At 45.4% G+C, this 20,166-nt stretch overlaps 1 protein-coding gene across 1 annotated transcript; it reads left to right on the top strand.

Annotated features, from left to right (window-relative positions):
- The first annotated feature begins 9,070 nt into the window (after positions 1 to 9,070).
- kcng1 (potassium voltage-gated channel, subfamily G, member 1) lies at positions 9,071 to 19,907 on the top strand. Its single transcript, XM_060047146.1, has 3 exons — positions 9,071 to 9,472; positions 16,713 to 17,655; positions 19,088 to 19,907. The coding sequence occupies exons 2-3, from the start codon at positions 16,837 to 16,839 to the stop codon at positions 19,859 to 19,861; spliced, it is 1,593 nt and encodes a 530-aa protein (XP_059903129.1). The 5' UTR covers positions 9,071 to 9,472; positions 16,713 to 16,836; the 3' UTR covers positions 19,862 to 19,907.
- The last annotated feature ends 259 nt before the right edge of the window (positions 19,908 to 20,166 follow it).

Here is a 20,166-nt window from a genome sequence, read left to right as displayed (position 1 = left end):
TATTCGTACCCCTGGTTCGTTTAGCCTAGGCCACACAGTTGGGCCTTAAAGACCCACAGAGCTTGCACAGAGCTTGCACAGAGCTTGATGCAGAAAATCTTTTGAAAATAGTAGTTGTGTGAATGGGTTGGTCCCCTTTGACTAACGTTTCAGCATCTTTCGCCTAATGATACGCGGGTCGGCCCTGTGCCATATAACTGCAGCGATGGCTCTGAGCAGAACAACTATGGTAGTAAGGTGTATGACCATTTATTTCCAATACTGCCTTCTGATAAACACAGAAAATAATAATACCACAGCATTAACATCACTGCAAAAAGAAACAACCGTAAAGGCGTAGTCGGCCATCTTCATTGCACATTATGCAGAACGAGGCAGCGCCTTAATGAGCCGCTCACCGTCAGGTAGGGAGCTGCTATTTTGCCCCGAGATAATCAAAGACATTATGGTCAGCGTGCTCCAACATACCTTACCTACGCTCTTTGTGCATGTGTGTGTGTGTGTGTGTGTGTGTGTGTGTGTGTGTGTGTGTCTGTTTGTTTGTATGTGTGCGTGTATGTGTGTGTGTGTGTGTGTGTGTGTGTGTGTGTGTGTGTGTGTGTGTGTGTGTGTGTGTGTGTGTGTGTGTGTGTGTGTGTGTGTTTAAGTTGTAAGTGTGTTGTAGCAGCTTAAATTGTTTAGCATCTGGGTTTTTTCGTGTGTGCATTTGTATGCATCTAGGATTTTAATGAATGTGCCTGTTACTGAAATGTAATTCAACTAGAGTTTTAACAGTGACCAATGGCGATATGTATATTAAGCCCTCTGTCTAACTGCAATGAACTGCAATTGCCTTAACATTGAAGAATATACACATCAAAAAACACTTCTTACAGTAAACCAAAGTTGTGATCAACTCAATGGAGCTATATGGACTGTCTGGACAACATCATACGTGTACCACCTCAATCTCTCTTACACTGTCGCGCAACAATATGGTATCCATAGTAACTGATTAAAAACTTTAAACAAAATATATTAATAGCTTCTTCAAAGTCCCCAAATCTTTAAATAGGTATGTATTTGTCACAATCAAAATTGCTCTCACAATTTGGAATTGAACCTTAAATAATGAATCAGTTAAAACATTATGCGTTATGGATATTAGAAAAGGGACAATAATATTATGGACTATAAAACATTGCATTGTTCAAGCGATAGAAATGTGTAATCGGTCCATTTGTTTGGTTACACAGAGCGTTAGGATGCATTGAGTTCATGGCGTTCATACCCTCCAGTTCTTCTGGGCTCGTGGCCATCATGGCAGCCCAGTTGGGATTCCCCCCAGGGCAGATGGTTCGTCACACTATCAACAGGCATCGACATTCCTTAATGGAAACATTGCAAGTCATTTTAAAATTATGATTCAATTCTAAATGTGATGGCCTTGCATGAGTCAGGTGGATGAAGGGGCTTGAATTATATTTGTACACTTTACATCATTTTGTTAAAATGCTTTAAATTTGATTCCCATTTCGTATGGTATTCAGAAAAAAGGTCAATGCTACAGCCATTGACTGAGATACCACCGTGAAGAAACAGAAACACACCTTCCTCTATGCCGTCCGCAGAAGAAAATGTCAAGCGCACTCAGTGTGTGCCATGACATGCTCTAACAACGTTGTCGCTGAATACTAAAACAGAACCTCATCCGAAATAAACCTTTGCACACCTCATGTGAGCCACCCATTACGCTCTCTTTAAGAAGAAGAAGTCTCAATTGTCTTGACTTTCGTAGCAATCAATCCGAACCCTAACCCTTAACAATGTCCTCGGCAAGGAATTTGATTTTTTTGGTTTATCGTAAAGCTATCAATCCCCAGGCCACATGGCTCGCAGGACTAAAGGGCAGATTGGCAGATATAGAAACTACAACCTATCACAGTAGCACAGCAGTATAGCAATTGGAAAATGGTTTTATTCCTACAGTGCACCGCATGCATACTCTAATAATAGCAGGCAGGAGATAAGAGGTCACTGGGTTCAAACCGGAACATACAATCACTAAAGAGGAGGCATCAAGGAGTAGATGAGCCACTTGCCCGCAGCAACACAAAAAATAATAACATAGCGATGATGAATACGAAAACATCACCTCACACTTGCTGCAACCTCTCCCTGATTAAAAACCTGTGCTTGCTTTTGAATGGCCGTGTGCCATTTCAACCGCTGGAACAGGGATGTGTGAAATCTCTACCACAGAAGACATGATATCCTTTACTTCATGCCAATTAATTCCTTCTCTTTCAAAGTGTATCTTCATAAAGTGTATCGTCTGGTGTGACCTTTCCTCACAGCACAAACCATACAAGCTTTCTAGTCAATGCATCATGAACACATAATATACCTCTTTAAAGGTCCTCCAGGTAAGATGTTGTAGTTGTGAAGAGAACAGAAAAGAGCATGGGAACTGGATTTTGACATTAGACAGCCCAAATAAGGAACTGAGGGAATAAGACAGACCAAATAAGGAACTGACAGATGGCCTTGGCATTTCAACTAAATTACCCTCAAATTGATAGCTCTTCAATCGTACCTACAGCCCCTTTAACTAATGTAAGGAAGACAATGATCTTTATTGTCATTTTAATGAAGATTTATTCGCATTCATGTGTGTGTGTGTGTGTGTGTGTGTGTGTGTGTGTGTGTGTGTGTGTGTGTGTGTGTGTGTGTGTGTGTGTGTGTGTGTGTGTGTGTGTGTGTGTGTGTGTGTGTGTGTGGGTATGTGTGTGTGTGAGTGTGTGAGAGAGAGAGAGAGAGAGAGAGAGAGAGAGAGAGAGAGAGAGAGAGAGAGAGAGAGAGAGAGAGAGAGAGAGAGAGAGAGAGAGTGTGTGTGTGTGTGTTTGTGAGAAAAACATTGATCCATGATGAAGGCTCCACAAATGGTCCCATTACAAGCGTTCGGCCAAAGGATAGACACCATTAAACAGTAATTTAGACACGTTGTGATGGTTTAGGTTTTGGTATATACCTTTGTATATCCTCCTGAAGTCATTATAATTATATTTAGCAATAAAATTGAAAAAGATAAATAAACACTAACACGAAACTAACCAATCATTTCAAACATTAGTGTGTGTGCAGATTAAACCCATCCATTCATGTTGTACATCAGACAAATGCATACATGAGTCTGTGTGTTGTCTTCTCCTTTGTGAGCTGTGGTTGGCATGTAATGGGAGGGAGGTCCTATTGATCTGTCATGTGCAGCATGGATAGAGTGGCCGCCACTGTCCTTATCCACACAAGGACAGCCTCGCCCCTTCCTCTCTCTGACAACGACACAGAGGAAATGAACCTAAAAGGAAACCAGGAGGAAATAACCGAGGAAGCAATTTAACCTGCCAAGAGAAACCTGATAAATAAAGACAGATAGGCCGTGAGCCTCTTACACCCACACACACACACACACACACACACACACACACACAGACACACACACACACACACACACACACACACACACACACACACACACACACACACACACACACACACACACACACACACACACACACACACACACACACACACACACACACACACACACACACACACACACACACACACACACACACACATTACACACAGGTCCAACCACCAACAAAACAGAGAAGAATGAAAGCAAGTGAACAAAACTAATTGCTCCTGAAGAGAAGGACATTTCAGGTTTACCCGAAGTGGTCAAACGGATGTATGTTAGTACACATTCTTAATCTTAAGATTAAGTGTGAAACGTCAAGCACTTTTTCATCCAATGACCATCCAATGACAATCCAATGACCATCCAATGACGTCGAATGACGGATCAATGCCTGATGCTTCCCTTTCAGTCAAGGGCTTGTAGAAGAAGCAATATTCAATCTTCTATTTTAGAATTTATACTTTGTACTCCTCTATTATTGACATAGAATACAATTGAATTAGCATTGGAATTACCCAGCATGAAGTGATTCTTGGGATTTTCCTATTCAGAGTTTATTGCCCATTGTATTTAAAATACAATACAGCACTAACATTGGTAGTTGTCAAAACACTGCATTCCCAGAGAGCCTTTTAGCTCAACAGGATACTGTTAAATTGTTATGTAGCACACAGCTACTTTGAAAGGGTAGTTTGTCAGGATGTTTCACACCACAGATGGAGCTCAAATCCTGCCAAAAGTTGTCCCTGAGCTACTTCTGCAAACACACAAAAATCATCAAGTCATCACCGAGAGTTGTCATATTCAACAGCATGCCATGCTAATCGTACTGCAGGGGAAAATGCTGCATATGAAGGAAGAATGCAGTCAAGGATAAATGAAAGTCCAACTCAATCTGCATTCCATTAGGATCCCACATTACAAAACATATTTTTTTTATATAGAAGGGGGAGTCCTCCACATAGTCAGTGTAATGGTGTAAGAAGCTAGTTATAATATGTGAACAAGGGATGTCTAAACATACACTGTGTTCCTTGACCCTTCAGCTGTCAAAAATAGGCTGGGGTCAAAGCCTCTTCCTACGCAGTCCCTCACTGTCGTACATCATGCTCCATCTCTCTCTGTCTCCATCTCTCTCGCTGTCTCTCTCTCTCTCTGTCTCCATCTCTCTCGCTGTCTCTCTTTCTCTCTGTCTCCATCTCTCTCGCTGTCTCTCTCTCTCTCTGTCTCCGTCTCTCCCGCTGTCTCTCTCTTTTTCTCTCTGTCGCTGTCTCTCTATCTCGTTGTCTCTATCTCTATCTCTCTCACTGTCTCTCTTTCTGTCTCTGACGCTGTCTCTCTCTCTCTCTCTCTGTCTCAATCTCTCTCTCTCTGTCTGTCTCTTTGTCTCTGTATATCTATCTCTCCCTGTCCCTTCCTCTCTCTCTCTCTCTCTCTCTCTCTCTCTCTCTCTCTCTCTCTCTCTCTCTCTCTCACTCTCTCTCTCGCTCTCTCTCTCTCTCTGTCTCTCTGTGTCTCTCTCTGTCTCTCTCTTTCTCTCCCTCCCTCTCCTTCACTCAGCGGTAGTGCCCAGAGATATTTTTGATACAGTGTTTCCTCCTGAATAATTTCATCATAAACTCAAGGGCTACTGTGTGGGATCCAACCATATTTTAAAGAGAAGTTGAAGGTAATGTCTGTTTATTTCCTCCTGCCAATGGCCTTGGCAACCACACATCCTTGGGAATTTGTCAAACACAAGAAATAACAAGTTATCCCTCCCAAGCAAGCAGCTGTTGAGGCAGGCATGCTGTAATTCCACAGCTCAACTTCAGTTTAAATTGGAATCTGAACCAGTCACCTCAGCTCCAGGCCACTGCTTGAGTCTTCCCATCACCTTTGGGCTTGACTGTAGAGGGGTCACGTTGAATTGCATTAGACACAACATTTGCCATTTGGCTATTATCATACAATGACAGGAGCCGAATAAATGTATTACATCCTTTCAATTAGATTATTCCAGCTGGTTGCCTCTGTACCTTTTATGAGACAGCTATATTTAACACTCGGCTGCCCCTGACAACGGGAATGCCTCTTCCTGCCAGATCAGTGCTACTTTACCTCCATAGGTTGCTGATGAGAAAATGTGTTTGTTTGATCTCTTGTGTGCTGCCTACACTCAATCACTGAATGCCTGGGTAGGAGGCTTTGTAATGTTTGTCACAATTATGAGACCCCTTGATGTGGTTAACATTTACCAATGTTAATTGCTGTCATAAATGCATCCGTTATGAATTGGTTTAGAAAATGCATCAAGTTATGAATACAAATAGCTAAAAAGAAAGCACAAGAATACCCACAATCACTTTGATTGTGATTTGGATGGTAGGAAAAATAATGCATTAAGTGAAATGTAGTTATTTTTTCTTTATCCTGGTTCATATGTCCTTTTCATGTCAGCTTGAGCATGAATGACGATGAATATATGGCCTCTGCCAGATCAATAAAACATAAGAGTCCATTTGATGGGATTCAATCTAAGAACCATAACACGGAACGGAAGGACGGAAAGTAGCTTACTGTGGTACATAGAACCACAACCACACCATGATTTTATCCAATGTGAAATGGTATAATGAGGATTACCCCCTAAGAGCTTGCATTTTCAGAACAACTTAGCATGAGGAAATACCTAGTTCAAGCGGAGAAACCAATCAGGAACTAATCAGTTTGAATCAATATCACTTACCGCATTTCCGTTACTTACATGATCAAATCTCCTTGCTTAATCTGCTGCCTCTGCTACATACATATAGATATGTATATATATATGATATTAAAGATATTTTGGTTTAACTGCTGCTACTACTACTACTTAATATTCATATGATATTATGAATGTATAAATAATAGGGGTATGGCCTATTAATTAATCAAGTATATTAATCTGCCAACATATCTCGATTTCCTTAATGATGATTTCTCAGTCGCTTTGGTACAGATCAGAATTGAAGTGATCTGTACCAGGGCATTTCTCAAAACAATTCGTACAAATAGCAAAACACCATGGATTTCATGCAAAAGCCAGTCTCTTGCTTAAAATTCTTAGCTTCGTTTCTCAAAATTAAATATCTCTGTCAATGAACATGTCAGTGCCATCACAATGACAAGTCCCTTTGTCATTGTGTACGGATAAGACAGTCAAATTGCTTAGTCATGCTGTCAATATAACAGTGTACTCTGGAGGGATGTTCTGATGTAAACTATGGCTAAAGTTTTGAAGACAATTATTGTAAATTGTAAGTTACACCTTAGCGTATGTGGGAGATTGATTGCAAGAGACTGGACAAGATTCACATTTACGCTTTGACTGTTTGTACTGTAATTTGTTGACACACCATGTCATTGCTAGAAATGTGAACATAGGAAAATCTCCTTAGGGTAAACTGTACATGCTTTGCTGTATGAATTACAGTGCAGTCTTCCTACACCTCCTGACGTTCCGGTCTGTTGGGCCAAAAATTCTCATTCTCAGGCAGCCTCACTCCTCTTCCTCTTCCTCTTCTCTCTGGCTGTTGACCCTGTCCAATTCCTTGTCCTTCCATTGTCAAACAATGTAACATTGTGTTGTGCTCCAGCTATATACTTGCCAGTTCATGGTTCAGGAGATGCACCTTTGAGCTATTTCAGTAAACTGGTTGATCGTTGATTGATCTTACACTTCACACATTTCCCTTCTTTAGAGAAAGTCAAGATTCACTTGGTAGCAATTTACCAATTCAGGACAAATTTAGAAAAAAAGTCTAATTGAAATGTATAGAAATATGCTTAACATATTATGACAACTTGTTCAACCATTTTGCATGTAAAGACTTATCTCATCTCATCATCTCATTTTCGTCCGCTTATCCGGGGTCGGGTCGCGGGGGGAGCAGCTCGAGCAGGGGGCCCCAGACTTCCCTTTCCCGGGCCACATTGACCAACTCTGACGGGGGGATCCCGAGGCGTTCCCAGGCCAGTGTTGAGATATAATCTCTCCACCTAGTCCTGGGTCTTCCCCGAGGTCTCCTCCCCACTGGACGTGCCTGAAACACCTCCCAAGGAAGGCGCCCAGTGGGCATCCTTACCAGATGCCCGAACCACCTCAGCTGACTCCTTTCTAAGTAAAGGAGCAGCGGCTCTAATCCGAGTTCCTCACGGATGGCTGAGCTTCTCACCCTATCCCTAAGGGAGACGCCAACCACCCTTCTGAGAAAACTCATCTCGGCCGCTTGTACCCGCGATCTCGTCCTTTCGGTCATCACCCAGCCCTCATGACCATAGGTGAGGATAGGAACGAAGATCGACCGGTAGATCGAGAGCTTTGCTTTGTAAAGACTTATGCAATGAACTAATGCCTTATGTTGTGGGGGTGAGACTATTCAATAGAGACCCATTACAATTCATTTTGATCAACATGACATAAGCAATTGATAATGTAGGAAAGAGCAGAGAATTGTACATAATCATTTATCTGAATGTAACAAGCATCTGCAACTTGTTCAAAGAAATGAGAAACTGCTTTTTTGATGTGCACAAGTGAGACAATGATGTGAACATTGAACAGGTCGTTTTGAGAATTTCAATTCTGATCTGAGAAATTCACCAAAGCGACTGAGAAAAACTGTAAGAATCAACAAGTGGCCCTTCAAGGTTTGCAACTCTCTGCTTGAACATGCTATTCCATCATCACCACAAATGATCTATTACTATAATCCATTCACAAAACCTATACTAACCAACCCCATGGTATTTCTAAAGAAACGTTTTTACAAATTTTAAGAAAAAACAACAACTATGTTCCTGTAATCAAAAATGTATCCCGTCAATACTGCTGGTCGAGGGCTAGTCCTGGAGATTGGTGAACATTTCATTCCAACGGCTCCCACAACATGTACTATAATACCGCGGGGAAATGAATAATGGGTGAGGGGGCACCAGAGCTATTTCTGAAACGTTGGCAACTTCAATAGTAAGGCATGAAGGTTGGTTGTAAACAACGTCTTTACCACATATTGGGACTGGCGTGTGCTTTCAGGATTTAATTATCTTAACCCTTTGGTCAGCTCAGCAAACAAAGGAAACATAGCATTCCTCTGGCCTCCTGCAGCCCTTGTCCAGAGCGTTCTCCCTCCTCCTGGCCAGCTTTCATTCCCATAGATCAATAGGTCGAATAGGAAGGGACTAGGTCTGTGAGATTAAAACGTTATACTAAGGTGAGTTATGTATTGCTACTTGACATCCAGGCCGATTCAAGTTTTTAGTTTAAAGGTATCCAGTTTAGGGTTGCTGACCTCCTTGTCTGAATTGCACTTTTTTTTTTACTTCAATTCTGATGTTTTGAGGACGATTATAGTGACGTAGACACTTAAGACCACTCTTCAGCTATATAATTATGATCATTATTATCATTACAGTAAAGAACTACACAAAATTAGGATTACGTCCATCTGAAGAGGGCCACTATGTGCTAGGTGGTGGTTACCATGGAATCCTTGCATAGATTTCTCCCCAAAGCAACTTCTGATGTCAGAGATTGGAGCTGTGCTGATGTGAAGGGGTGGGGGGAGGGAGAGAGTTCAGAGAGGGAGAGAGAGAGGGGGTGGGGAGGGGGAGAGAGAGAGAGAGAGAGAGAGAGAGAGAGAGAGAGAGAGAGAGAGAGAGAGAGAGAGAGAGAGAGAGAGAGAGAGAGAGAGAGAGAGAGAGAGAGAGAAGAGAGAGAGAGAGAGAGCGAGAGAGAGAGAGAGAGAGAGCGAGAGAGAGAGATTGGAAAGGAAAGGAAAGGGGCGGGGGAGAGACGGCAGCCTGTTGAACGCATGTGATCATCAAATAAGCTCCCCGAACCCATCTACAAACTGAACTGAGGCAGCGATAGCAGGAGAAACGGTTCATATGTGTTCCCCGTTTGTTCGCATCTCAGAGCCATCCGTATTTTCCAACTAACCACGCTTTCCTACAGAGATCTTCCGCAACAGGGACCCGAGGTGCACAGTGAGTATTCCGCTTGATCATTTATATCACTACAGGGTTGTGATTGTGATTCCGCTGTGATTGTGTGACACGTGGAACCGCAATATATCTCGCATGGTATGTGACTAAAGTTCATGCAAATAGTATTATTGAGTGCAGTGTGAAGATGAATTTGAGATCACCTATCAAATCCTTGTTATTGCACCCAAATGCTTAATTTTTGTTAAATGAATATGCTAATCCTCAATTGCATTTATTTTTTTGCGTGAATCTGCTTTTTTCAAACGGTTGAGTACACTTAAAGAGAGCAGATGTCGTTTATCAATTAATATATAAACAATATTCAACAGATGCTTGAATGGTAACATTTTGTCAAATACGGAGGGCCATTACAGTGTATCATTTCCCACCATCAACAAATCACTGGTCACTTGACTTATTGTTTTAGCTGTGTCGTTAAAGACACAGCCTCGCAGAGTTAATGTACTGTAAATCCCCACATGATCTTTAGTTGGTGATCAGAGGTCATTAATGATAAGATGGAATGTAACATGCAAGATTGGGTAAGCGGGCCATACATAATACATCGGTCTCAAATTATGTTTATGAATCAACCATGGGGATAATACAAGGAATACAATGAATACATCCCATGATACAAGGATTGTATTCCATGCTGTCTTTTTGCAAGCGTCTCTGCATGCAAGCCTCTATGCAAGCATCTCTAAAAGCCTCTTTGATGAGTTATTGTTATGTTTCATAGATCAGCTTGTCTCCTTCCTTCACAGCATTGTGATTATAATAAAAATACTTATTGGCTTCCCATCCTTAGTGGCAGTGTTGTTAACTTAGTGGGGGCAGAAAGAAAAAGGTGGTATCCTGACATTTATTGAAAATGGAGGAGAACAGGTCTTTACTCCAGACACTCCAGAGCATAAGAAACAAAGGGTTTCTGAGGCATTATCGTATGGCATGGCTGCAAGATTCAATTAAACTGGTTTACGGATTTGTTTTGAAAATAACCAGTAATAGTAGTTTGAAAATGTTTCAAAACCTACCCCGTTGTTTACATCTGAATTGCACAGTGATTGTCCTTCATTTCCTATTTATGTTCTCTCTGGATGATCTTTTCATCATCCAGAGAGATCGTTTCCTGTTTATGTTCACTTTCAAACACTGTATTGAATTGTTAAAACAAAAGATGCATACTACCAGAGTCGTTAATATGCACAACAAACACTGCTATCATAAATCCGGGAAGCAGAACGCCACAGCAAACACATTAAGCCCAACTTAACCAAACAAATGATGTTTACACTGTCTGTGACAGGCCTCAATAAACTCAAACTTTCACTTTAGTCGATGATGTGCAGGACTTTATGATACAGTTATAACTTGTGGTCTTTTTCCCTATACACTTTAAACCCATGATACCGATCCCTAGGTCTGTTCTGCCCCAACACACACACACACACACACACACACACACACACACACACACACACACACACACACACACACACACACACACACACACACACACACACACACACACACACACACACACACACACACACACACACACATCCCTGTCCTCACATGGATCCTCAGTGTGGTTTGGTGGTGAGAGAGTGCTGCTTTCAGCGACGGGTCCAGGGGAGTGACAGTGACAGCCGACCCACCTGACTGGAACCCGAGGGAGATGGAGAGCACACACAATCCCCTCTGGCCCACAGGGACAATGCCATGGGTTTCAGCGGAAAACAAATTGTTGACATACCTCGGGGGCTGATCTGGTTGGTTGGCTTTGCTGCGGAGAGAGGCTGTAACGGAGGGACGGTGGAATGGAAGGCTATAAAGTACAAAAGCAGAACACCACCAAGTTACGTCATCTTTATGTAATCAAGTTTAGCTGAGTACTTCAAAACAAAAATGAGTAGGACAGCATCCATTTATAGGCCGAAATGAAGTTGAATCAAGTTGATTTAAACAAGGCACAAACCGCTAGAAGTTCTGAAGAGCTTTGTCCACATCTTATAAAGCTTTCATTCTATTGTTGCGGCCCTTGTTACAGGCATCCCTCCTCACCGACGCATGAACAATAGGTCAGCCTGTGGTGGGTGCACAGAAGCAGACGTATGCCATGTGCTGCGTCAAAAGGTGAGGAAGCTGCTGTTCTGTTGCCTTAAGGTGCCCGAGGAGATATTGCTCGTCACGCTTAGCTTGTGCAGAGAGTGTGGCTGGAGGAGTGTGGAGGTATATCCTATGGGCCAGTTGTTTACCGACGGACGGATGGCGGCTGGGGGTCGTCGGTGTTGTTTCAGTCACTGTCTGGGGATGAAGAGCCTAAGGTAAAAGGGCAAACAGAGCAGGGGGAATAGACTGGGTTGAAAACGACCTATAACAGTCCTATTTGCTCATTATGAGATATACCTTGGAAAAATACCGTGGAAAAAGGCGATACGGAAATGGATGGCAATAAACCAAAGGAATGGTTTCAAGTTGATGGGTATTTAAATATGATCGGAAAACAATGAATAATACATGCCTAGAGATGGCAGGTTAACGTTATATGTCACCTCTATATTTAGTGGATGGATGGATGGATGGATGGATGGATGGATGGATGGATGGATGGATGGATGGATGGATGGATGGATGGATGGATGGATGGAAGGATGGACGGACGGACGGATGGATGGATGGATGGATGGATGGATGGATGGATGGATGGATGGATGGATGGATGGATGGATGGATGGAAGGATGATGGATGGATGGATGGATGGATGGAAGGATGATGGATGGATGGATGGATGGATGGAAGGATGATGGATGGATGAGTGATGGATGGTTGATTGAGGATAGATGGAGGAGCAAGAACGCTTGTAAGCAAGTCAAAATGTACTTTCTTTTGCAGGGTCATATGCGAACTGTATATGCAAATATAAGTGTGTGTGTGTGTGTGTGTGTGTGTGTGTGTGTGTGTGTGTGTGTGTGTGTGTGTGTGTGTGTGTGTGTGTGTGTGTGTGTGTGTGTGTGTGTGTGTGTGTGTGTGTGTGTGTGTGTATTTGTCTGTCTGTCTGTGTTAATTTGTCTATTTGTGCTTGTGTGTGTCTGTGTTCATTAAGCTCTTGTCCCAAAAGCCCCAAAAAGTCCCCCAAAAAAACAACAACTGTCATTTAGCTTTTTGGAATATTGATGACCATTATACAGAACGAGCACCCACCCTCTGTTTGCTAAAGTCTGTTTTAGCAACCTCTGGCAGAGCAAGAGGCTGATGAACAGCTGAAACATAACGATGGAGCACAGAGCGGGGTCGGGGAACCATTATTTAGCAGTGGAAGATCCTCTGTGTTTATCTCCAACCCCCCACAGGCAACAGGAAGAGAACCTTCATGTGCCTTAAACTGCTGCTTACAGACGGCTGGAAGAAAACATCTTAATCAGTTAAGATTACGGCAAGCTGAAGACATGATGCCAGGAAGCTTTGCTCATTGAGTGGGGGTGAAAAAGACCAGAGAGTAATTGAGAGTCCGGGGTCAGTGGGACTTGTGGTTACAAGTCAATTTATTCTATCAAAAGCCTCTTATCCTCCCATTAGAGGGAAGAAGAAGTGAGCCACTTTAGGGAGTCGTGAGAGCCCTAGTTGTAAGAAGACCTTCTTCGGTCAAGCGAAGGGTCATAAAGTCTTGGGATTAGCTAACCCTCATAAAGAATGAGGGATAGGGTATGCCAACCTCACCCTAAGCCTCATAAATACTAAGGCTTGGTCTTCAGAAGTATGGCTGCTTTTTAAGTGTGGCGGAATTGAGGTGTACTTTTATGTTTGAATATATAAGAAAAAGATAATCAGCAAACAAAATAAGGTTGGCGTGATGATGATGTTGATGATGATGATAATGATGATGATGATGATGACAATAGTGATGAGGATGAGGATTTCGATGATATTGGTGCTGATGATGATGATGAGGAAGAGGATGATGATGTGATTAAGAAGAAGATGATGAAGGTGATATAATATTTGTATTTGAGAAAACAGACATTATTGTGGCTTTTGAAATTTGAGCATGTGCAAAAAAATCAATACTCAGGCTTTGTGAATTAGCATTTGCCCGTGTGTGGAGCTGTAAGACAACTGGTGGATCATAACGGTACAAGAGAGGTTGTGAACACTATAGCCGTTCTCAGATGAATGAAGCTGCTCCTATGTGGCCAGTAGGCTCCAAGGCCGCTGAAATCAATCAAAAGGCATTATTATTCGACACATTGTTTGTGGCTGTGTGTGTATGTGTGTGTGTGTGTATATATCAATGGCCTGCGTATCTGTATATGGCGTGTGTCTGTGTGTGTGTGTGTGTGTGTGTGTGTGTGTGTGTGTGTGTGTGAGTGTGTGCGTGCGTGTGTGCGTGTGTGTGTGTGTGTGTGCGTGCGTGTGTGCGTGTGTGTGTGTGTGTGTGTGTGTGTGTGTGTTCTTGCAATGGCCAAAGAACGGCGGCTTCAAAGTTTCTAACTTTCTGAAACTGTCAAACATCCTCCTTTGAATTCCACTGGTCTCTTGTTGAGGCACAACGTGGTGTCGTCATCGTACTCCAGCCGCGATCGTCCACCCCCGCCACGTCCCCCGCTGGGTCCTTAACAGGACCCCCTAGCTGGCGTTCTCTGGAGGGCAGCCGGCCGTCTCTCAGACCAGACGCCGGTGGCGCTGGGTGATTCTAGCAGCGGTGGTGGTTGGCGGTGGCTCTCCTCGACTGGCTCAGCCTCTCGATGGAGGACGGCGCGGGACATGCATGAGACACGCAGTCACGCAACACTCGCATCACAGCCCAGTGAGTCACGCAGCGACCGGCAGAGCACAATGGGATGGAGCCGAGGTTCATGGAGAGAGAGAGAGGGAGAGAGGGAGGGAGGGAGAGAGGGAGAGGGGGAGAGGGAGAGACTGCTCAAGGGTTTGTTAGCGACATCGCTAGCTCTGTCTTCAATCCTTTGGTTTCAATGGATCTCATCCCCCCCCCCCCCCCCCCCCCTTCCCCCCTCCATCAGCCCAACCGTCCCACCCCGCCTTCCTGCCTGTGAGGGAGAATGAAAATAAGAAAAACATAGTGCCCCAGTGTCTGGGTCAGATGGAAGAAGAAAAAGCAGCACAGACTTGGAAGTTTGGATAAACGGATGGCTCGGAGCGTTCCCGTCATGTGTTCTTAATGCAGTCAGAGAGCAGTGGTGGGCAGGGCGGGTAGGCCTGCTCGTCCACCCTGGCAGGGTGTTGTAGGCGTATCGATAGCCTTAGCCACAAGCAAGGGAAAAACATCAGAGAATTTATGGATTTCTGTAGCAGCACGGAGGCAAGATATTTCAGAATGGCCCTGGAAAGAATCGATCGTAATAAATCATTTTTCGTTTTTTCAGTTTGCAGATCTAATCAGTGTTTTGGAAGTCACGTCTAGGTTCTGTGTGGTGACGTGAATTTGATGGATTGGATTGATTATAATGTTTTTTCTTACATTAATATCAAATAAAACATGCCCAAAGACCTTTGCGAGACAGCAACTGTTTTCCACTTATTAGAAATACATAATTAATGTATTGATTAAAGAATTGATATATAATGGCTTTAAACATGAAAAATCTAGAGCTGACTTAATGTAATCCCCTTGGTTTCCATAACTTATCATGTACAGGTTCCCTTTACCAGGGGCAAAATGGAGGCAATGTGCTTTGACCAAACATGAAAAGAAAATACAACTTCTGCTGCCTATACTGAACACATGAAAAGCAGGCCGACTGTCAAACAGAACAGCTTGGGGTTGGTTTCCTCTAATTTGATGGGTGGGAAAGTGAGGCTTGGCTGTAATCAGCCACTCACACAGTGACAGTGCAGGTGCCTAATAATCCTTCAGTGACGCACTTAAATCCCTTTCTTAGAAGCCAAGAACGCCTTCCCGAACACAGAATTCACGGGGATTCATGCAGAATGCGCTGACATTAATTCCGCCCCCTAAATCACTGTAATTGATTTAATTAGTTTGGACAGAGGCCAACGTGGCCCACACAACACTTGGTTGTTCTATTCCTTCTTGACGCATTTACATTGTTATTTCTCTCTCTCTCTCTCTCTCTCTCCCTCTCTCTCTCTCTCTCTCTCTCTCTCTCTTTCTTTCTCTCTCTCTCTCTCTCTCTCTTTCTTTCTCTCTCTCTCTCTCTCTCTCTCTCTCTCTCTCTCTCTCTCTCTCTCTCTCTCTCTCTCTCTCTCTCTCTCTCTCTCTCTCTCTCTCCCCCTCTATCCCTGTCTTCTTGTGTGTGGTGGTATTTGGTTGCTATGGTGTTACCGAGGCAAGTAAGTAATTTTTATACATCTGAAAAATGATGCTGTATTATTTAAATGTTGTTGGAAACAGCCAACAGTTTGAAAAGGAACACTTGTCAAAATTAATTCTAATTACACAAACACCACAAAGGAAACTAGAAGGAAAATTAATAACAGGGAGACATAAAGAAAGGAGTGTTTACATGCCTTCAATTCATACGGTTTCCTATACATTTTTTGAATTTCTGACTGATATTACACATCCATCACCAATTGGATGTATAGTTGATATTTATCAACTATACATAGTTGATATTTATGATGTTTATGTTTGAAAGGGATGTATCTGGATAGACTAGATAGACTGTATTATTAGTGTTGGCTTCTACTCTGTAATAGCTTTTAGGAATATAATAATCTATACAAAGACCAAAACAATGGTTAAAATGTATTTTAGTTTGCTCTAAGATAAATAAGCTGAATAGCAAAACATTGAGAGCCATAAGGGACCTGGCCATATAATCAATAACAATGAATATTGTTTCCCTTCCTTTGTCTTGGGCGGAAAACACATCTAAGTGCACATCATTATTCTTCCAGTGTGTGGTATTATATAAGCGGCCATGTTCATGTTACCTGCCTCAAATGGAAGCTACAAATGTAATTTAAAACGGTCCATACATATGAAGACGTTATCAAAATGAAATGTAATGTCAATAATTGTTTGAACTGTGTGCGATCTGTGTGTGACATCATGTTTTTAAAATCCCATTTTAACCATTTTAAATCTCAAATCTAAATTGGCTATAACTTGCCTCACAACAACATTACACGATTATTCAGTGGAAGGTATATATAAAGGTATATCTTTTAGTATATTACCTGCTATTCTATGATCTAAATATAATAAGTTAAGACGTGGGGATGTGTTTCTCCTCTCTGGTCCTATCGCAGGCTGCCCCAGGCCGCGCCGGTATACAGCTCTTCGCGGGGGATGTGAGTGGCGTCCCGGGATAGGAGGGAGAGGAGGAGGAGGAGGAGGAGGAGGAAGAGGAGGAGGAGGAAGAGGGGAGCCAACATGGCCCTCCTGGCGGGCGACGGCTCCGACTACGACTACAGCGCCCTGAGCTGTGACTCCGACACCTCGCTCAACCTCCCGCCGCCCCAGGAGACCGAGGCCCTCAAGGGGGCCTTCTACAAGCGGGCCCGGCTGGCCCCGGAGCCGCCCGGCGGCCGCGGGGGGACGGACGCCGCCCCGCCGACGGCCGCCAGCGCCCGGCGCCGGCCCTACGCCGTGGTCAACGTGGGCGGCGTGCGCTACCAGCTGCCCTGGAGCACCCTGGAGGACTTCCCGCTGTCCCGCCTGGGCCGGCTGCACCTGTGCCGCAGCTTCGACGAGATCATGCGCGTGTGCGACGACTACGACGTGGCGCGCAACGAGTTCTTCTTCGACCGCAGCCCCTGCGCCTTCCGCACCATCCTCACCTTCCTGCGCGCCGGCAAGCTGCGCTCGCTGCGCGAGATGTGCGCGCTCTCCTTCCGCGAGGAGCTCCTCTACTGGGGGCTGCCCGAGGAGAGCATGGAGTGGTGCTGCCGCCGGCGGCTCCTGCAGCGGGTGGAGGAGTGCGAGGAGCTGGAGCGGGCGGAGGACGAGGACCTGATGGAGGACATGATGGAGACGGAGAGCGGCGGGGGCCGGGCCGGGGGGTCCGGCGAGGGCGGGGAGGGGGCCACGCGGACGAGCCGCTGCATGGCGAGGCTGCGGGACATGGTGGAGAGGCCGCAGTCGGGCCTGCCGGGGAAGATCTTCGCCTGCCTGTCGGTGCTGTTCGTCACCATCACCGCCGTCAACCTGTCCGTCAGCACCATGCCCGCCATGCGGGAGGAGGAGGAGGCGGTGAGTACAGGCACCACGGGCTGTTGGAGCTGATCCAGGTCTAATTCTGCTTGGATTATTTGCAGCCTCTTTGGTACGTTGTTATTTTTGATTGCAAGGCACAGCCTGCCAAATGACGGTCACGCGTCGGAGTGCTCGGTTCGATCAGCATGTAATCAGGTCATCGTTTATAGGACGACCATGGTGACAAGGTACAAGATGTTTCCACGATAAATGGTGATTATGTTTATTGATGAATTATTATACTATACTATTATAATTGAGGCTCGGGAGCGTGACAATCCCATGTTGTATGCCTTGCAAGGCATTGTCCTTGCCTTGCCTTGCCTATAACAACAGGGATGCTACTAACATCAGCGTCCATTTTCAAGGTCCCTTTTTTAGGTTTTTAAATAGTATTTTATTATATTTAATACGATTGATGATAAACCCCTAATAATTCCCGACCACGTGGGGGGCGTAGAAAATCGCAAGCAGAACTCCTGTGACCTCATCTCTGCCCCGACGGGAGACAGGCTCAGCTCATCATCATTAGGTCCACCATCTTAGAGCACAACATCCAAATAAGCCCAGTGAGAAGGAGCCATCTGGTAGTGTAGCGTCATTTCAATGACTCTAAACGCCTGCCTTGTGTCAGCTCATCGGACATGCACATTGGAAATCTTGAAAGTTGATTTATGAAGGAAAAGTAAGATGGAGGGCAAGCAATAATTACTTTCTTAAGCAGATCAGATGCTTGTAATTAAGTCTAACAAAGTTTCCTGTCCCCTTTAGTCATGCAAAATAAAATAAAACACCAATGAATAATTCAGGGCTCACACAGACTTCTTAGAAAAAAACCTGATGTGTGTGTGTATCTGCATGAGGGCGTTTGTGTGTATGCCGTGCGTAGGGTGTGTGTGGGGGTTTGTGCATGTGCGGGGGGGATCTCCATCTTTACTCCTCATTATGTTGATTCAGCTTCCAATAGTTAAGCTGAGATTCAACGATGGGCTATTAAGTTGTGTGAGGAGATCTCACTGTGTATTCATTCTCACACAACGCCTGACTGAGTCTCATGAAAAGAAGATGACACTTTAATTAACATTGCTACTCAGGTGATTGTAGCATCTCCCATGGTTTAGCGCCTGTGTGTGTGTGTGTGTGTGTGTGTGTGTGTGTGTGTGTGTGTGTGTGTGTGTGTGTGTGTGTGTGTGTGTGTGTGTGTGTGTGTGTGTGTGTGTGTGTGTGTGTGTGTGTGTGTGTGTGTGTGTGTGTGTGTCTTAATTATCAGGGTATTTTCTATTTGGTGGTTGTGTGATATGGTTTTCTCCTCCATTTGTTGCTATTTATATTGCAATGGCGCCCTCTGGTGGCTACAGTAAATGTTCCGCACATAGCATCAGCGATGCCTTTTAAATCTCCCCCGTTTGTATTCTTCCTCCCTCCGTAGGGAACGTGTTCCCAGATGTGCTACAACATCTTCATCGTGGAGACGGTGTGCGTGGCGTGGTTCTCCCTGGAGTTCACCCTGCGCTTCATCCAGGACCGCAGCAAGCTGGCCTTCCTGCGGCGGCCGCTGAACCTCATCGACGTGATGGCCATCCTGCCCTACTACATCACCCTGGTGGTGGACAGCACCTCCACCTTGGAGAAGCGGCCCGGCTCGGGCAGCAGCTACCTGGACAAGGTGGGCCTGGTTCTGCGCGTGCTGCGGGCCCTCCGCATCCTGTACGTCATGCGCCTGGCCCGCCACTCCCTGGGCCTGCAGACGCTGGGGCTCACGGCGCGGCGCTGCACGCGCGAGTTCGGCCTGCTGCTGCTCTTCCTGTGCGTGGCCATCGCCCTCTTCTCCCCGCTGCTCTACCTGATCGAGAACGAGATGGCCTCGGCGCGGGAGTTCAGCAGCATCCCGGCCACCTACTGGTGGGCCGTCATCACCATGACCACGGTGGGCTACGGCGACATGGTGCCGCGCTCCATCCCCGGCCAGGTGGTGGCGCTGAGCAGCATCCTGAGCGGCATCCTGCTCATGGCCTTCCCCGTCACCTCCATCTTCCACACCTTCTCCCGCTCCTACGTGGAGCTGAAGCAGGAGCAGCAGCGGCTGCTGCAGCGCCGGACGCACTTCCTGCTGCGGAGCCGCATGGCCGGCATGGGCAGCAGCGACCTGTCCCTGGACAGCCTCTTCCCCGGGGGCGCCGCCGAGCGCCCGGGCAGGCTCTGAGGGGGGGCAGGGAGGAGAGGGACTGAGGTCTCTGAGGGGGGCCGGGGGGCTGAGGTCTCTGAGGGGGGCAGGGGGACTGAGGTCTCTGAGGGGGGCCGGGGGGCTGAGGTCTCTGAGGGGGGCAGGGGGACTGAGGTCTCTGAGGGGGGCCGGGGGGCTGAGGTCTCTGAGGGGGGCCGGGGGACTGAGGTCTCTGAGGGGGGCCGGGGGACTGAGGTCTCTGAGGGGGGCCGGGGGGCTGAGGTCTCTGAGGGGGGCAGGGGGACTGAGGTCTCTGAGGGGGGCCGGGGGGCTGAGGTCTCTGA

Source organism: Gadus macrocephalus, chromosome 1, assembly GCF_031168955.1.
Source record: "Gadus macrocephalus chromosome 1, ASM3116895v1".
Classification (NCBI taxonomy): Eukaryota; Metazoa; Chordata; class Actinopteri; order Gadiformes; family Gadidae; genus Gadus; species Gadus macrocephalus.
The sequence above is the reverse complement of the archived record's forward strand: the minus strand, read 5'-3'. Positions and strand labels throughout refer to the sequence as shown.

Excerpts from the sequence above, each read along its gene's own strand:
- kcng1 (XM_060047146.1), top strand. The coding sequence starts at position 16,837 with ATGGCCCTCCTGGCGGGCGACGGCTCCGACTACGACTACAGCGCCCTG. Across the intron at positions 17,656-19,087 it reads TGCGGGAGGAGGAGGAGGCG|GGAACGTGTTCCCAGATGTG; the intron begins GTGAGTACAGGC and ends CTCCCTCCGTAG.